The sequence below is a fragment of the Coturnix japonica genome, unplaced genomic scaffold (assembly GCF_054131305.1).
Source record: "Coturnix japonica strain WE unplaced genomic scaffold, WE-NBRP24 Scf116, whole genome shotgun sequence".
Classification (NCBI taxonomy): Eukaryota; Metazoa; Chordata; class Aves; order Galliformes; family Phasianidae; genus Coturnix; species Coturnix japonica.
This window is the reverse complement of record NW_028189019.1, coordinates 52,501-69,580: the sequence shown is the minus strand read 5'-3', so window position 1 is coordinate 69,580 and position 17,080 is coordinate 52,501. Positions and strand designations below refer to the sequence as shown.

Below are 17,080 nucleotides of genomic sequence, written 5' to 3'. Positions count from 1 at the left end.
AATAATAATTACGACTCATCCCGTATAGAAAAGGGGAAAAATCGGAGGAGGATGAGCTGCCTTCTCTCCATTCAGAGGTGCGAGCATCGGCTTCTGCTCCACATAGAAATGCTGTGACCAACAATTCCTACCTCAGAGGGTTCCCCGTGCAGGTGAAAACCCCATTGCAGCCCAATTGTTGCAACGGTTTTCTGCCTGAGAAGACTTTGGGAAGGGAAAGTCGCTGCTCTCATCCCCGACTTCAGGTGCTGAGGGGCTGCGGGAGGGGTTCGGGCTTTCAGGTTGAGGGTTATGTGGGGGTTTTAATTTATACTCATGTATTTGGAAAGCAATTGTTGACAAAAGTCGCGACATCGCCGCAGCAATCGGTGATCGCTGTTGGTTTCGTGTGGGAAGGCAGAAGGACGGAGGGAGAGTCGGCTCTCAGGGCACGGAGGGAAGACAAACGACTTTAATAAGAAGATCTTTTTTAATTCGGCTGGAGGAATAAACGAGGAGAGCAGTGCCGAAAGCGCACGCATTGATTGACGATAAACAATTGCATTAAATATTCAATGCGCCACTCGGACGGAATAAATATTTAACCAAACATTCGAGGAGGTTTTCGAGTATTTACCAGACACCGACCTCATCCATTTGTCCTGCCCCTTCATCTACGACTAATTCGATATCAAAAGTCATTAAGGCCGGCCTTGCTTTCCCTTCAAACTTTGCAACTTCGCGCACGGCCACCGCTTAAATGATGTCGTCGCTCCCGGCCGTGCCAACGGGCGTGATGTATAGTTGGTGTGCACATAGAGATCAACATAATTAGCGTATGTTAGAGGCTTGTTAATTAGCACCAACCCCCCCGCCCCCCCCCTCCCTCCTTCACGCTCCCAGAGAGATGGAGGTTTCCCCGTCGTTTCGCAGCGCAGCTGTACGGAGCTCTCAACCCTGCAGCAAACGGGGCCAAATGTTCCCAAACTTACTTACGTTTTTCCCCTTGATTATATTGATTTACCTAAAGTCTGTTCGGGAACACTTCTAAGAGAGGGCTAGGATAGAAATAATCATCATAATAAATTACAGTAATCACCGTAATTAAAATATTACAAAGGGCGAGGAAGGGGAAAAAAAAAAAACACACCACACCAACACAACCCAACCCGGTCCGAGCTCCTTAAGACCCTCCCTCTCCCCCCTCCCCTCCGCAGCCCCAATCGCCCCCACCCCATCCCCGAATGAAGCTGAAAGCAGAGAGCAGAATCCGAATGGGAAGGAGAGGAGGAAGGAGGCTTAAAAGAAAAAAAAAAAAAAAGCAAGGCAACTTCACGGCCGCCCCTCCATAGTTCTGCTGTGAGCGCCTACGAGGGGTGTGCCTTCGGGAAAATGCATACAAATCTGCCATTGATTTTCATAATGTTTCTGCGGTGTTTGAAAACCAATCGTTTGAACCTCTGAGATCTTACCTAAGTGAACCACTCCTACGCATCTAAGTGCTCCAAACTGATATATGACAATATCTACTTTGGATCACGTGTTCCTCCGGAGCGACTAAGACGGATCGCGCGTCATCTCGCCTTCCCAAATTTTTTCCCCTCCGCACATCGGATCCAAAACATCTATCTATAGGAGCGAGAAAAGGAGAAAGATGTTTAACTCAGTGAATCTGGGCAACTTCTGCTCCCAGTCGCGTAAAGAGAGGAGCGCTGAGTTTGGAGAGCGGGCGGGTTGCGCTTCCAACCTCTACCTCCCCAGCTGTACCTATTACGTCCCCGAATTTTCAACTGTGTCATCTTTCCTGCCACAGGCCCCCTCTCGCCAAATCTCCTACCCGTACTCCACCAACCTCTCGCAGCCCGTGCGAGAGGTCTCCTATGGTCTAGACCCCTCCAGTAAATGGCACCATAGAAGCAATTACGCGTCGTGTTATTCCGCAGAAGATCTGATGCATAGAGAGTGCATCCCGCCTTCCACCATGACCGAAATGCTAATGAAAAACGAGAGCGCGTACAGCCACCACCACCCCAGCTCCAACCACCCGGCACCGACGGGATTCTACGGCGGCATGAACAAAAACACGGTCCTGCCCCAAGGTTTCGACCGCTTCTTCGAAAACGCGTATTGCGGGGCTGAAAACCCGACCGAGAGCTGCGGGCAGAAAGGAGAGGGCAAAGGGGAGGCTGAACCCCAGAGCCACGCGCTGTCATCCCGCGGAGAGACGGGGATGGACCCGGAAGACGAAGAGGAGAACACAACTCCCGGCTCTTCAGCCTCGTCCTCCTCTGTCAACAAGGAAGGAAGCAAAAGCAGCAATTCGAGTAGGTAGAGCAGTAAACGGAAAGGTTAAGGGACTAGCCCGTGTGTTTTGTCGGTCAAATTTTATGTGGAGTTTTATAAGCATTCAAAGGATTTTATTATAACCTACAAAGCTCTTTCTTCCAACGAGAAGAATTTTTACGATGGGAAAAGCTCTTTGGAACAAAAAAAAAAGAGGAGAAAAAAAAAGGAGGAAAAAAAAAAAAAAGAGATGTTAGGCAGCAGATACCGCATCTCAGAGTCTGTGAAATTTTAAAAGCACGCCGTCGTGACAAATATTAACTTTGATCATGAACTTACATGAGCATTTTAAAAGGATTTTGGTGCCGGGTTGCGGAGGGTAAAAGGCAATTGGGCAGAACATTGCTCCGCTGCCTGCGCTCTCTTGTAGGCGCTGAGATGCATGCGGTGCGTGGCTTATATTTTTTAATATCTGTGCATTATTCTCGCCTTTTCTTTTTTTCATATAAATTAAAACTGTATGGTGAGTCTTTTCTCTCGGTGGGGGTGTGGTGCTGACGGAGGGGGGGGGTTGGGGGGGGGCGGCAAAGGGGGGGGTTTGTTGCTAGAGAGCTGCGGAATCCGCGGAGCGTTTGCTTTAGACTTTCCGTTTAAAGCTGTTTTCACCCCGCAAGGCCGGAGCGGCGCCCGGCTTTGTCCGACCGACGTGCGCTTCTGCTTTGCTCTGCTCCTCTCCCTGCATTCACCCGCATTTCCAGGCAGCTTTTAAAGCGCTCCATCCAGGCAACTTTGCAAGCCAGGGCTGAGCGTGGAGCTCTCTCTTTTTCTTTCCTTTTTTTTCCCCCCCTCCTTTTGGCACGGGGGAGGGTTGTTTTGTTTCCCTCTTTGCTTTCGTGTGCAGCAGAAAGTCCCCGTTTGCAGCTCAGATGCGAAGTTCTCTTTGACTTTGATTCCTTTTTGCGTGTGTGGCGAGGACTGGAGTTAATCAGAAACTTATGCGGAACATCATATCTAGTTCCTATAATTCCGACCTCGCTCATGCTGTTTCTATACAGATAACAGATTTGCAGCCGAGCGTGCGCTCTCTTTTTTCCCCCCCCCTCGCTTTCCCTGCACAGCTGCTCCTGCACCGCTGCCTTCAAACCCGGGGCTGCTCTTTGTCAAAACTAATCTCTCCGCACTCAAAACGCAGCTGCACGGGGGTCCCTTTCTGGGCTTCGAGCCCTTGCAGTGGGAAAAGAGATCGCAAAGACCCCGTGTCACCTCACCTCCGCGCTGAGGTCTCCCCGTGGTTAATACACCCCCCACCCACCCACTCACTCCTCCAGGCCCCCATCTATGTGGTCAGCGCGAAGGTGAGGCCGTGTGTTGCTTTTCCTCGGGATGTTTACGTTGCCTTCTGGTTCTTTTAAGGTGCTCCCCGAACGAGAAAGAAGAGGTGCCCCTATTCGAAATTCCAGATCAGAGAGCTGGAGAGAGAATTCTTCTTCAATGTCTATATAAACAAAGAAAAGAGGCTCCAGTTGTCTCGGATGCTGAATCTCACTGACCGACAGGTTAAAATCTGGTTTCAGAACAGAAGAATGAAAGAAAAAAAATTAAGCAGAGACCGCCTGCAGTATTTCTCTGGGAATCCCTTATTGTGAACATCTTTGTAATCCCCTCTGCTGGCGAAGTGTTTCGGGAAGGAACAGCCGCACTCGTGGCTTTGCCCTTTCAAGCCGACAAAGCAACCTCAAAGTTTGAACCTTTTCGTTACTTAACATTTCTATGTCTGGGACAGCTCAGAGTAACAAAAGGAGTGAAACGTTCTTTCATTTACCAAACCTCTCCAGGACTCGAATTCCACGAACATTTTATTTAACTTTTTTTTTTTTTTCCTTTTTTTTTCTTCTTATTTTTGCCTGAACGAGATGGGATTCCTCCCTTCCCTCCCCCCTCCCTCCTCCCCTTCTTATTCTTCTTCATCTTTTATTTTTATTTTTAATTATTATTATTATTATGGCGATGATGATTGGCCGCCCGCGTCTCTCTGAATGCATCTCAGCGCTGTGCGGGTGTTGTTGTGACTTCACAAGGCGGCTGTGTTATCCCAAGAGCGGCCAAAACCTCCCTTTAGAATCACATCCCTTCGTCTGGGGGTGAGTGTGTGAGTGTGTGTGAGTGTATGTGTGTGTGAAGCGCACCAACGCGTGCGTCCCCGTGTGTGCGTGTGCACATCGCACCCACCGCTCCTCTGTGTCCTTCCTCCTCCCCATGGCCAAGAGCCGAACCCTAATTTAAATCCCTGTCTGCAAGCAGGACGAAGATTCTCACCCCTCCCCACCTCCCCACACCCCCCCAGTGCACCCTTTATATGTATATGAATATATATATACACGGGACAGCGCCTGTGTGTATATCTATACATGCATTCTGTGAGGTTCATGTTGAGTGGGAGGTGTTGGGGGGGGGGGGGGGGAGGGAAGGGGTTGAAACCAAACGAAAAGAGGTTTGCAATAACCGAAAGGGTTTGTAAATAAATTTCGTAGCGTATTTCCCCCCCACCCCCACCCTTTTCTTTTTATTATTATGATATATATATATATATTATTTTTTTTCCTTTGTCTGGAAATTGAGAGACGAAGAACGACGAGAACAACAGGAAAAAAAACCCCGAAAATAACAGAAAAAAAATTTAAGATGATTCTTTGTGTATGTAAAAGTGAATCCCCGGAATCCTCTGTGAAATTCTGTGGCAAATAAAGACATCGCAAGCTGTTCTACATTATGATTTTATTTGACCATTTTATTAGAATTCCCCCCCCACTTAAAAGCCTCTTTGCGGTCATTGCGGTGCCGATTTTTGCTTCTGTCGGGGTTTTAAATACCTGCGAGCATCTCCGAAATATCATCATCCATATTCATAGCGCTGCGATCTGCTCCGAGAGGAGCGGGCTTAGCGGAGACCACCGCCTCTGAGCCCACGTTTTGCTGCCAAGTGTTCGGCACCGAACCACGATGGGTTTTATCTCGGCCCTCAGCTCGACTCCCGATGCCAGCCTTTATTTTCCGACCTCATTTCATCTTTTATTTTTATTTTATTTTATTCATTGCCTTTTTCTTTTTGGTCACAACGATCCCTCACGTTCTCTTTTTGTTCGTTCCTATTGATGAAACGAATGGCACCAAGGAGCTGCGTTTCCGAAAGGACCCCGCATCTTCTCCCTGCAGAGCGCAAATGCAAAGTCAAGTCCTTCAATCCCCGCTTAAGAAAACAAGTTCAATCCCATGCACGGGGGCATCACCGTCATTTTTTCTCCAACCTCCCCCCCCCCCCCCCTTTCTGTTCTCACAATGACTTTTCTTTGCTCCCTCGCAGCCACACAACGTTTTCCAGGACAAAGAAGACGCGGAGCACGACTTTGGGGTCAATGCTGAGGTTGGGAGAGTTGTTTTTTGGGGGGGTTTTTTGGGGGTCCTGGTCGATTTGAATGCTCTCCCCTCAATGTGGAGCTACGGGATCGTGCATATGAACGGAGGGGAGGGAGGGGGGGAGATTATGGTTAGAAAAGGGGGTGATAAACAAGAGCCCAAAACCGGCAGCAAAGAAACAACGCATCGTATTCCCATCCATTGAGCGTGTTCCTGTAAAATTCTCATCCTCGCTTTTAAATACAGCCCTTGTGGAATGAAAGAGCTTTGATGGTGTGTTCTGATTTTATTTGACAGCGGTTGGAGGTGTGTGGGGGGGGGGAAGGTTGATGTTGGGGGGGGGTTGGTTTAAAACAAATGGAACCCACTGAAACGCGTTCTGTTTGCACACACACACAGCCCAAAGGGAGAAGGAATGAGAACCCAATTCGGTTCTCGTGATAGAGCCGTCCCTCCGCCACGAGGGGATGTCGGTGGGGATGGTTCTCATTATCAGAGTGGGAAAGGGAGGGGGGAAAAGGAGAAAAAAAAAGGCCATGGGGGTGGGCATGGAAGGGGGTGTCAGAAAAGAGCTGTGGGATGGAGAAGAGACGCTTTATTTTCTTGTATTTATTTATTATTTGGGGGTGGGGGGGGATTGCAAGGGCTGAAAGGAGGATTGTCCCCCGTTGGAATTGTCACCCCGAGGGTTTTCCCTTCGGATAAAACACGGGGAGGGGTTCGGGATGAGAGAGAGGAGGGGTTGGGGGTTGGAGGGGGGTGGAAGGAGCGGAGCCATCTTCCCTCATAGAGCACGGGGCCACCCCGCAGCACCTCTCTTTAATGAGTGTTTGCCAAAGCTTCCCAAGGTTAGGAAAACCAGAGAGAGGTGCAATGAGGTGCACCTCGCGGGGTCAGAGCGGCAGTTAATGCTCCGTAACAGCAGCGGCTGTCCGGACAAAAGCGCCTCGTCTAGACATTGTAATAAAGGCTGCAGCACTAAACAGCTTAATTTTTCTTAATTACCCCGTCTGGCTAAAGGGAAAGACTTCCGCAGTAAATAGTAAACAAATAAGGGAGTCTTGCCCAGGGATTTTTTTTCCTCTCTCTCCTTCTTCACCCCCCCCTTACCCCCCCCACAAAGGCCCCAGTTCAACTGCAGCACAATGAAACTGTAGGCCTAGTTCAAAGTTTTCGCGAGCTAAAATGGAATGCCAGTTGTAAAACCCAAGTTTATAGACCATGTGGGAGTTTACAGCAGCATTAAGCACCAGTGCCATGTAGGAAAAGGGCTGTTAATGTCGTGGAGGGGGGGTTGGGGGGGGGTGGAAGGACTGCGGGAGGGAGGGGGGGGGGATTGAGTACACGCTGGGGGGGCTGTGGGGAGCATTGGGGAGCCCGTAGGCAGAGCAGGGATGGGACAGATGTGCGTCTCCATCGCATGTATGAGGAGGGGACGTATGGTGGTTTTGGGGCCGGATGGCAGGGAAGAGCCAAAGGCCAAAAGTCGCCATGGAGAGGGGTTTCCCGAACCCTTGAGGGGACTCAGAGGTGGGAGCGAAACCCACAGGAAGAAAAATGTGAATATATGATGTCTTTGAACTTCAATAAAGTCAAGTCCATCACCTTTAACCCTTTTGTAATAAAGCGGAATCGGAGTGGGTCGCGGCTCCGCCCCCGGGGACGGGGAGGGGGATCGGGGGGGAGGGGGGGGGGGACCAACATTTCCCCCCGAAAAAGAAAATAATCAGCAAATCCCATCCCATCCGTTTATGACGCCCCATATTTAACTCCGCCGCGCCGTATTTAATGCATTTCGAGGCGGGTTTAACACGCGCGGCGCGCACCCTTTATGATTGCCATAAACCTTTTGATATCTTAAGGCACGAGAAAAAAAAAAAGAAGGAAAAAGAAAGAAAGAAGAGAGAAGTTTTTATAACTTTGTTTGGCGTAAAAGTTTTACAAGATTCCCTCCCTACGCAGCTCCTCTTTTTGTTTTTACTGCTCGGTTTTCGTAATTATTCTTTACTTTTTCATTGTGCCAGCAAACACGGAGGGTCCTCCATCTGAAAACTCCTTTTCGGGTGTCCATCACAGCAGCATTTCAACCCCCCATAGCCTAAGGGAGCCCCCTCAGTGCCCACCTTAATGACAGCCGGACTAATTACTAAGGCCCCTCTGCATGTGATACGCAACCCAACCTGTTTCCTATCGCTCCCCGCGTTTTCATTCCCAACATATTGGGCGCAGCTCCGGGTTACTTTGTTGTGAAATATTGCAGAGAGGGAAGGAGGCGAAGAAGGGGGGGGGGGGGGGTGGTGATGGGGGCGCGGCTCCTAATTGGCTTCTTGCAGGATAATAATGTTCACTTATGTCGGCTCCCATACAAAGAAAATCATTTCCATTTTTTGGCTGGGGAAGGAGAAGGGGAGGTGGTATTGAGGGGTGGGTGGATTGGGGGGGGATCTGCTGTAAGAGCTGTAACTGCGGAAGGAAAGTGTCCAGGGATTATCCTTGTGCTGTCCGGGGTTGTGCACACCCTCACTCACCCTCATGCACAAGCAGAACCTCTTGCACACACCACGCCACATACAGCAGCACCTTTTTGCACGAGCAGCAGCGTTTGCACACTCCTGAAGGTGCCCCAGCTCCGGGCACGAGCTCGTAACCTTGACGGTGTGTGTGCAAGGAACCGTCTTGAGGCGAAACCTCCTCGGTGGTGGCACGTAAATAAGCAACTTCGCAGAAGCACTCAGCAAGAGCGGCACACAATAGCCGGCGGGGGGAAATGCGGCCTTTTGACCATTTGCACTTTTTCCTCATGGGTTTCACGTTGGTTTGCAACTTGGCCAGAGACTGGATTAGAAAAAGGCGAAGAAGAAAGGCGGTGGTTTTGGCAAGAGGATTCGTATCGACCATCAATCGAGTTAATCCTCGCCTGCGGATCTCGGGGTGGACGCGTTTATTTGTATCCGTGGAGCTGTTGGAGCCGCTCCTGACGGACGGACAGGGCCAGAAGCTGCACCCCCCCCCCCTACCACCAGTACCCCGTGGCCCGGAGCCCCAACCCGACCCCTGTGGCCCATAACCTTCGGAAAAGGGATCAGACGCGTCTCCTGAAGAAGCGGCTTTAGGGCTGAAATATGGGAGAGCCACCGGCAAAGGGAGGGTTGGGGGCGGGGGGGGGAAGGCGGGGAGGGGGGTCTAAACTTAGGGGAGAAGGTCTCAGGTTTGAAGCAAAGCAAAGTCGGGCTTCGGTTGGGGTTTTTATTCAGCTCCCCCCATCCCCCCTAACCCTCTTCCAATATTATTAGTTGGATAGTTCTCATTATGAATCAACGTCCCCCTAATCGGAGAGCTGGGAGTGAGGGGGGGGGGAGGTTGGAGGGGTTGGGGAGGGGGGGTGTGTGGAAACCCAGCGTTGTGCTGCCCGAGAAAATAAGAAAACGATGAGTTCTATGATTTTGCCCCAAAATGGCGGCTCATTAAGGCCTTATCCGCCTTTCATAAAGTTGGGCATCTGCGGATGCGCAGCATATGTGGGACCGGAGCACGTTCCTCTGCTTTTGATAAGTCCTAAATTACAACATGAAACCACGAGAATGTGGTTTGCGACCTCATAAGCTTTGCTTTATATATTTTTTTTTCTTCTTACTTTCTTTTTTGTTCCTTTTTTTTTGGGGGGGTGGGGGGGAGGAATTGGGCTGCAGCGCGTTGCTGATGGAGCCCATAAAGATACTTTATTCACTTTCGGGGGGGGGGGGGGGTGTTCAATGGGGGGGTTTGGGGGGGAATAGAAAGAAAAGGAAAGATAAGAGGGGGGCAGAAGGGGAAAGAATGAATGTAAACATGACGATTGTTTATGTGCTACAAGTAGCGGAGTAAATTCGTTCGTTTTAATTGCTAAAAAGCGGCCTCAGCCCTTCCCTGGAATGAAGTGATAGGGGCTCAGCGGAGCCGCAGCTCTCTGCTCTAAAGATGTGTTTGATATAAACCGTATGTGAGGGCGCAAACGACGGCCAAACTCTGTGTTTGGGGCCGCGAACAGCGGGAGATGAAGAAAGCAGAGATAACCGCGGTTATCTCCCAGGCGATGACTTCAGGTATGGAAAACAAAATCAGATACAAATTAAAATGGAAATAAAATAATAAAGGAGAATCCCGCTGATTTGTTTTTTTAATAATTATTATTATAATTATTATTATTTACCCCGAATACTCTCTCCTCCCGTATGGCTCTCTTTAGCCTCAACCTCAAAGCGGCCGTGTCCGGGTTTGGAAGGTGGAGAGCCTCAAATTGGGGGATCCGCAGCCCAACAAAGCCCCACAGTTCCCGTACCCGCAGATCATTTCAAGGCTGGAGGTGTGAGATTGGATTTTATTCCGATATATACATACGTGTTTTACCCCTTCAATAGCTCTTCGTGTTCCATCACAAACCGGAGCGCTGTGCTCCCATCCCCGCCGTGCTCCGCGGGTTCGGTTAAGCGGTCATTGGAGCACCGATGTCCATTGAGGAGCGCTTAGCAGAGCGGAGTTGACCCCCCAAGCACCCCCAGCTCGGTCTCCGTTCACACAATTGGCCCAAATTTGGAAAGAAATCATTTTTTTCCCATCACCATACGCGAAAAATAGGAGGTTTTTAGGGGGGTAGAGGCTGCGCTGAGCTCCCGGAGCAGCATCGCATCCCTTCCCTCACTGCTCGCGCTTTTTACCTTTGCTTTACTCCGCTCCTTTTTCAACTCTCGTTTAACTCTAACGGGGTTTTCTCTCCTCATCTCAGTCCGACTCTCCTTTACACCCCCGGCTTCCAAACCGCAGAGCGGCCGCGAGCTTCGCCCGCACACAAACACCTTTCATTCCCCAACAGTGCCACAATTCCCATTCCCAAAGCACTGCGAGAATCATCCCCCCCCTCCCCCCTTTCTTTCTTTTCCCTTTCTTTTTCTTGGGGGGGGGGGGGGGGGGGGCTGGGGATGTGAGTGTGATACTGAACTTAGTTGGATTCACGGGAGCATTTCAACACTGAATAAACTCTCCCCAAATCCCCGGGTCACCTTCAGTGCTTTTTTTTCCCATCTATGAATTACGCTGAGCACATTTCGGTCCCCGTCATCAAAAAAAGGAGAGATCCGAAGTCCGAAGCTCAATTTTGGGTCCCCGCAGCCTTCGATGTTGGGGGTCGAACAGCTCCAACACGGTTTTCAATACCACCTCAAGGAACATAATATCATTCCATAACTCTTTGACTTAAGTTACTCCGAAAGAAGGAAGCGGGGTAAGAGGGATTGTAAAGTTTGATAGATTTCTTGTGGTGATAGTTTACAGTTTCTAAGCCAACATATAAAGGCGTGGGTTTTATTTTTGCATCGCTGTTATTGTACTCCAGTGTACTTTGTCATAAATCAGAATTATTTCCGCTACAACACGGGGCATAATGCCGGGCAAGAAATACAAATTTAAGGTAATCATTAAAGTGTTGCTACCAAACACTTCCTCGAAGAGAAAACGAATGTTTGTCATAAAACGGTAAGAAAACTTGCTAAAAAAAGAGAGAGAGAGAGAGAAATACAATGGACGTAAGAAGCGCTTTCTCCACATAACTCACGGTTAAATAATTAGATTGAAAAGGGGGACAGGTAAAACACCACGAGAAAGTCTGAGGGATCCTTTGTCTTCTTCCAATGGTCCGCATTGACGCGGTGCTGCGCCAGAGGGGCTTCGATGTCCCTCTGCCCTCTGCTCCCCTCTTCCTTTGGGGTCGGTATAGGGCGGCTGAGGCGCTGGGGACAATAGAAGGACCCGGGGCCGTCCCCATCCTTCATTGGGCCGCGGAAGGAGGGCAGCTCGGTCCGCTTTGGGGTTCCGATCCGCGGACGTTCCTCATCCTTCAGCTTTGGATCCCAAAAGTGCGTAAAACCCGCAGTGTGTTATTAAAGCCCTCGCGGCGGGCAGAGGTTCCCCTTTTAAGTTTTAATAGCGTTTGTTCGTATTTATTTTCTGTAATTAGAGCGAAGCATTTTTCCCAACGGGGGTTCCACTTAGGCTGATGAATTTTATTTCCCTTCCCATTAATGACCCATGTTTATCATACTTCTAATTATTTCGAACCTTAAACAATATTCCCTCGCCCGGAGAAGCCTCCGTGCCGCTCTCTAACACCAACTCTCCATTGCCACGGCCCCAAAGAAAAACCCCATCCCGGCCAAGTTTTGCATGACTCCCACTTTGACCAACAAAAAGCTTTTCCACCTCCTCGGCCCCTTTTTTTTGTGCTCTCGAAGGTGCTGACGAGCAACTTGCGGAGCCGCTTCCGAACCTCCCCACCACCGCATCAACGCTCCGAGCTGCAAAAAGCGGTGACCGAAACCCCCCGTGCACGGTGTAAATCTTCATTTTACACTCCCAGCATTTACACGTTCATAAAAGATGGGGATTCCGCCGCCGTTTTTCCCTCTCTGCGACCTGGAGGAGCTTTGCTGGAGGTGATGCCCTCCTTTGAGAAGGAGAAAACTCGGATTTAATGTCACGTTTCGCCGTGTAGTTCAATTCGTCCGGGTCTCCTTCGAGAAAAGCACACCGGGAAATAGGGCGAAAAATCGGGGCCATGCATTCAACCTCGGGGCGGACAACGAGGGGAGAGAAGGGGACACATTCTGGCGTCCACCCCCTGCCCCCCACCCAAATAAAAGGAGTATATATGAAACTGTTCGGCTGAGCGGTGTGAATCATTGAGCGGCCGCATCGGCTGCAAAAGTAAAGTAGAAAAGGGGGGGAAAAATCAAACTGGGGAGGGGTGTGGGGGGTGTGGGGTGGAAAAAAGCAATATAACACAAAATTGCATTGGTCTTTAATTTCATCACCTATAAATGAGAAAATATTGGCTCCCACACTAAAGTTTTATCCTTTGCTTATAAATATTATGTGGAATTTTCGTTGGATATCATAAAACCGAACGATTTCTATCAAACTGTTTTAAAAAGACCTATGCAGATAACACAAATAGAGGCAATAAAGTCGCAAATAGCTTTCCAGGGGAACCAAATGGCGTCTGCAGCCGACGAAAAGCTTTTAGTGTGCAGCAGAAAGAGAGCACGAGAAATCGGGGAGCGCACTGGGAGGCTTTTCTCGGCCTAAGAGACGGGAATTGGTGGCACTGGGGCGGAGGGGAGACCCGCAAGTCCTCCCAGCTCAAAGCCGGGTGTGTGTGTGGGGAGGGGGGGGGACGTGAGGGGGTGGATTACGGTCCCTCTTTTGATAATCTTTGGGAAAACGGGTTTTGCAGACGTGAGAATATTTCGGTGGGACTCCGCTCGGAACCGTTACGAATCACCCAAACGGTCAAGTTCCACTTTCCGCCTTACAATGAACTTTTTTCCTTTCTCCTTGTTTTTACTCCCTTTCCCCCCTTTCCCCCCTTTCCCCCCTTCTTTTCCTTTATTCCTCCCCCCTTTTCCCCTTTCTTTTCTTCTAATCCTCTTTTTTTCCTCCTTTCTCCCCCCCCCCCCCCCCTTTTTTTTTCTTCTTTCCATTTTTTCCTCCAACCCCCCTCCCCCTTTTTTCCACACGGAAGGTGACGTTTTCTTCTTTGTGGCGTTTTCTTTTTGTTTCCCTTGAAAATGACTCTGAACCCGTCTCTTTCTACCCGTAATGATCTTGAAATTCTCGCCCATCGCTCTTTCTATTTCTTTCTTCTCCATCGCTCTCAAGCCGCCATCAGACCTCACCCGCCAGCACCACAAAACGCCGATAAGAAACGGTTTCCAAAGATAAAATCTATAGAGCTCAACGCTCTGTTGGTGAAATACCCCACAAAGAGAGGAATGCTGAGGATGGAACCGAGATGGTTTCGATCCCGTCGCATTGAAAGCATCAAATCCTGCTCGGAAATGGTGCAATTTAAAAGCAAACACCAACTTGAGCGCCCATCGCGTTGCGCACACAAAAGAGCGGAGAAATTTGGGGAGAAAAGTAACTTTCTTCTCTTTGCCTCCACCAGGAAAATCTATACGTACATCTCTACATTTCCATGCAATAAAAGCTGAACAAAACGGGAAACTTTCAGTTTGCAAAGCTTCCTGCGTGATGTGCAATGGGGCACCCCGAGTTGGGGGGTGGTTTGTTGGTGGGTTTTTTTTCTTTCTCTCTCTTTCTCCCCCCGTTGTAATTTCCTGATGGGAGACACAGAAAGAGATGGAGACAGAGAGAGGGGAGAGACCCTCCGGCCGCAGCCCCCTCGGAGCCCCTCGACCCCCTCGTTCCCCCCACGAGGAATTCCTATGCTCGGCACCACAATGCCATCGCGGCTCAGAAACCGAAGGCGGTTGGGAATGAAAGTGGATAATTAAAAAAAGCTGCGTCCTTTTTTTTTTTTTTTCCTAAAGGGAACGACAAAAAACGACGGGGGAAGCGGGGGTACGAAGAGCCGACCTCGGCTTGGAACCGTCCTTCTCATTCACTAGATGGAAAAATAAAAGAACGTGTAAAATAATAATAATCATCATCATAATAAGGCTGTTGGGGGGAAATATCCAACCTGCTGAAGGAGCTCTGGGGTTTGGGGGGGACGAAGGGTGAAGGGAGAGAGCGGATCCCTTATTTCTGCCCCGTTTTTTTTTCCCTCCACTTTCTCACTCGGAGTAGCAAAAAACAAAGCGGCTCCGACCGCATCCCTCCCCGCGAACCCCAAATCCTCTTGATTAGAACCCAAAACGAGCAGAGATGGGAGAAGTGGGGGCTCGATGGGGCGGTGGGGGTTGGTGGGGGGGGAGGGCGGCCGAGAACGAAGGGGAGAAGGTGGCGAGTTGGTGGGGCGGGAGAGGCAAGAATTCCAATGGCGATGGCTTTTGGGGTGCAAAGAGGTAACTGCGAGAATGCACTGGGGGGGGGGGGGAGGGGGGAAATAAAAGGGGAGAAAGGAGATCGGGGAGCTGAGATGTTTTTCCATATAAATTTCACCCCTCTCCCCATTTTCATGTATTTATTTTGCGGGGATAAATAAAAGAAAAGCAACATCCGTTTTTTTTTCCCCCGATTTTATTTATTTTTTTTAATAGGGGGGAATCTTTCGATTTATTCATCTATCTCCTATCTATCTATCCGTATTTTTTTTTCTTTTCCTTTGCCCCCCTTTTCCACGCGGGGTTCCGTTGGTAAACAAACGGGCGGGAGGGGAACGAGAGGTGGGGGGGGGCGGAGGGGCTCTCTGCCTTTGTTCAACGTGAAGGTCCCGGCCCGGTGCTGGCAGATGTCGCTGTTGCTCCACCGGTGCCGCTCCCGGTCCCGACAACTTGACCCCCGTGACGTCGGCCCCGTCTGAATCATCAAGGCCATTTTCAATCCTCATTGGCCTGGGCATCACGTGGGGGGGGTGGGGGGGGGGACCGATGCGTGGATAATTATGGTGCTTGATATTTTTTCCCCCTAAAAAAAAGATGTCAGCCCCTGGCTGGAGTATTCCTCCTTAAAAACCCTCTCTGAAAATGTCATGTCCCAACAATGTGACTTCTAACTCGTTTTTGATGGACTCGTTGGCCGGTACCTGTAGAGGGGAGAATTATTCCTCCAGCCAAGGGATGTACATGCAGCCTGGGAGCGATTTCAGCTGCGGAGTCATGAGGAACTGTGGAATTATCCCGTCTCTTTCCAAAAGGGACGAGGTGAATAGCGCTACCTTGTCTCTCAGCACCTATCCATCTTACCTTTCTCAGCTAGACACTTGGTGTGACCCCAAAAATACGTACAGGATCGAGCAACCTGTTGCAAGACAGCTCCCATCCTGCTCCTTCCCAACCAATGTCAAGGAAGAGAATGTTTGCTGTATGTATAACGCTGACAAAAGGGCTAAAAATGCCACAGAGGCAGCCCTCTACCCCAACCAAATGCCTGAACCTTGCCTAAATGACCATGAAGTCCCCGTTCCTAGCTACTACCGAGCAAGCCAAGGTTACCCCTCCATGGAGAAGACGTCAAACTGCAGCAATCCAAATGAGTTTGAGGCAAGTTTTGAATCCAGGGCGAGCCTGAACCCAAGGAACGAGCATCTGGAACCAGCACCACCACCACCTCCTCCTCCTCCTCCTCCGCCCCCGGTGGCTAAAGTGAGTTTCCCCGAAAACACAAAAACAGATAATACTCAGAACACATCCACGAACGAAATTAAAACAGAAAAAAGCGCCCCAGCACCCAAAATCAGCCCTTCGGATGCAGAGAAAGAGCTGAATAAAAACACTGACACCAGCACTGACAATTCTGACAATGAAGCTAAAGGTAAGGGAATCGTTCATTATCAAGTCGCTAATTTAAAGCAATTAGTAACCGTCCACTGTTGTGAAAATAGCTGTGATACGGATGTGCGGCGGTGCTTTCTCTGTTTGCGCCCGAGATGGGCACAATAACGCCGGTTTTGTGTCTGTGTGTTGTCGTTGGCTTTGGAAAGATGGAGATTTGTTCTGTTTGGAAACGTATATTTTAAATCGTGTATATTGGAGCTGGTTTGAGGGGGCCTGGGAGGGGGTTGGAGGGGGTAAAAGAGCGATCCGCTCTTTGGGAACGGCGTCTTCTCGTTGTGTGTATTGAGAGAGAGCAAAAAAAAATCGCTGTGCGTGTGCTTATGGAAGGAAAAAAAATGTCCTTTGCTATGAACGCGTGTTGAGATGAGGCGGATTTGCAAAGATTGCGATATCTCAGAGGCTCCGGGGTTGTTTGGGGGAGGGGTCGTTTCGGGGGTGTTGTGAGCCGGTGCTGTTTCTCAAGGCGGCTGAACCCGATTTTTCCCCCCTTTCTTCCCATCTTTTCGCTCTCGGAGCAAAACGCTCCTTTTCTGCTCTATGGGTCTCGTTTGGGCTTCGAGCTTTGGGAAGAAAGGGGGAAAAAATAGGGGAGAAAAAAGCCGTTTTGCTGCGGCGAATATCTGAGCCCGGAGCTGCGCCTCATTCGGGCGTTGAGGTTCTTGGTTGGGGCTCGGAGAGGGAAAAAAGGATTCCTTTTTTTTCTTTCTCTGCGAATTAAAGTCTCGTTGGAGAAAAGGAAAAGAAAAAAAAGGACCAAAAAACAAAACCAAACCGCTTTCGATGTGTCGATGTGTTGAGCAGATGTTTTAAGTTTGGGACGGTCTGAAAAGAGTCTTTCATTTGCCACATTTTATTTTCGCGGTGGAGATTGCAATATGCGCTGAAACAAGAAAGGAAGATCTCTCTGTGTGTGTGTGTGAGTGTGTGTGAGTCTGCGTGCGTTTGAAGACGTGGGTCTGATTCTGCCCTTGGTGCCAGGGCTGCTCTGGGGTCAATAAGCGGCGTTGATGCCAATGGGAAGCATCGAAACGCGTTCGAATGTCGGGGAGAAAATAAGAGAGAAAGCCGCGCTGATTTAAGCGGATGGAAGCGCGGTGGGGATGCGTGTGCGGGGCAGAAGGAAGACGGTGCAG

General features: G+C 49.7%; 2 protein-coding genes across 2 annotated transcripts in view; both read left to right on the top strand.

Annotated features, from left to right (window-relative positions):
- Positions 1-1,633: 1,633 nt before the first annotated feature.
- HOXC11 (homeobox C11) lies at positions 1,634-5,029 on the top strand. The gene is made up of 2 exons (XM_015850353.3): positions 1,634-2,303; positions 3,676-5,029. Exons 1-2 carry the CDS (start codon positions 1,634-1,636, stop codon positions 3,906-3,908), a joined length of 903 nt encoding a protein of 300 aa, XP_015705839.2. The 3' UTR covers positions 3,909-5,029.
- Positions 5,030-15,018: 9,989 nt separating this feature from the next.
- HOXC10 (homeobox C10) overlaps positions 15,019-17,080 on the top strand; it is a 4,897-nt gene continuing 2,835 nt past the window's right edge. Inside the window, exon 1 of the mRNA XM_015850351.3 lies at positions 15,019-15,924. Within this exon, the coding sequence (XP_015705837.2) occupies positions 15,138-15,924 (787 nt within the window). The 5' untranslated portion in view covers positions 15,019-15,137. The remainder of the gene's footprint in view (positions 15,925-17,080) is intronic.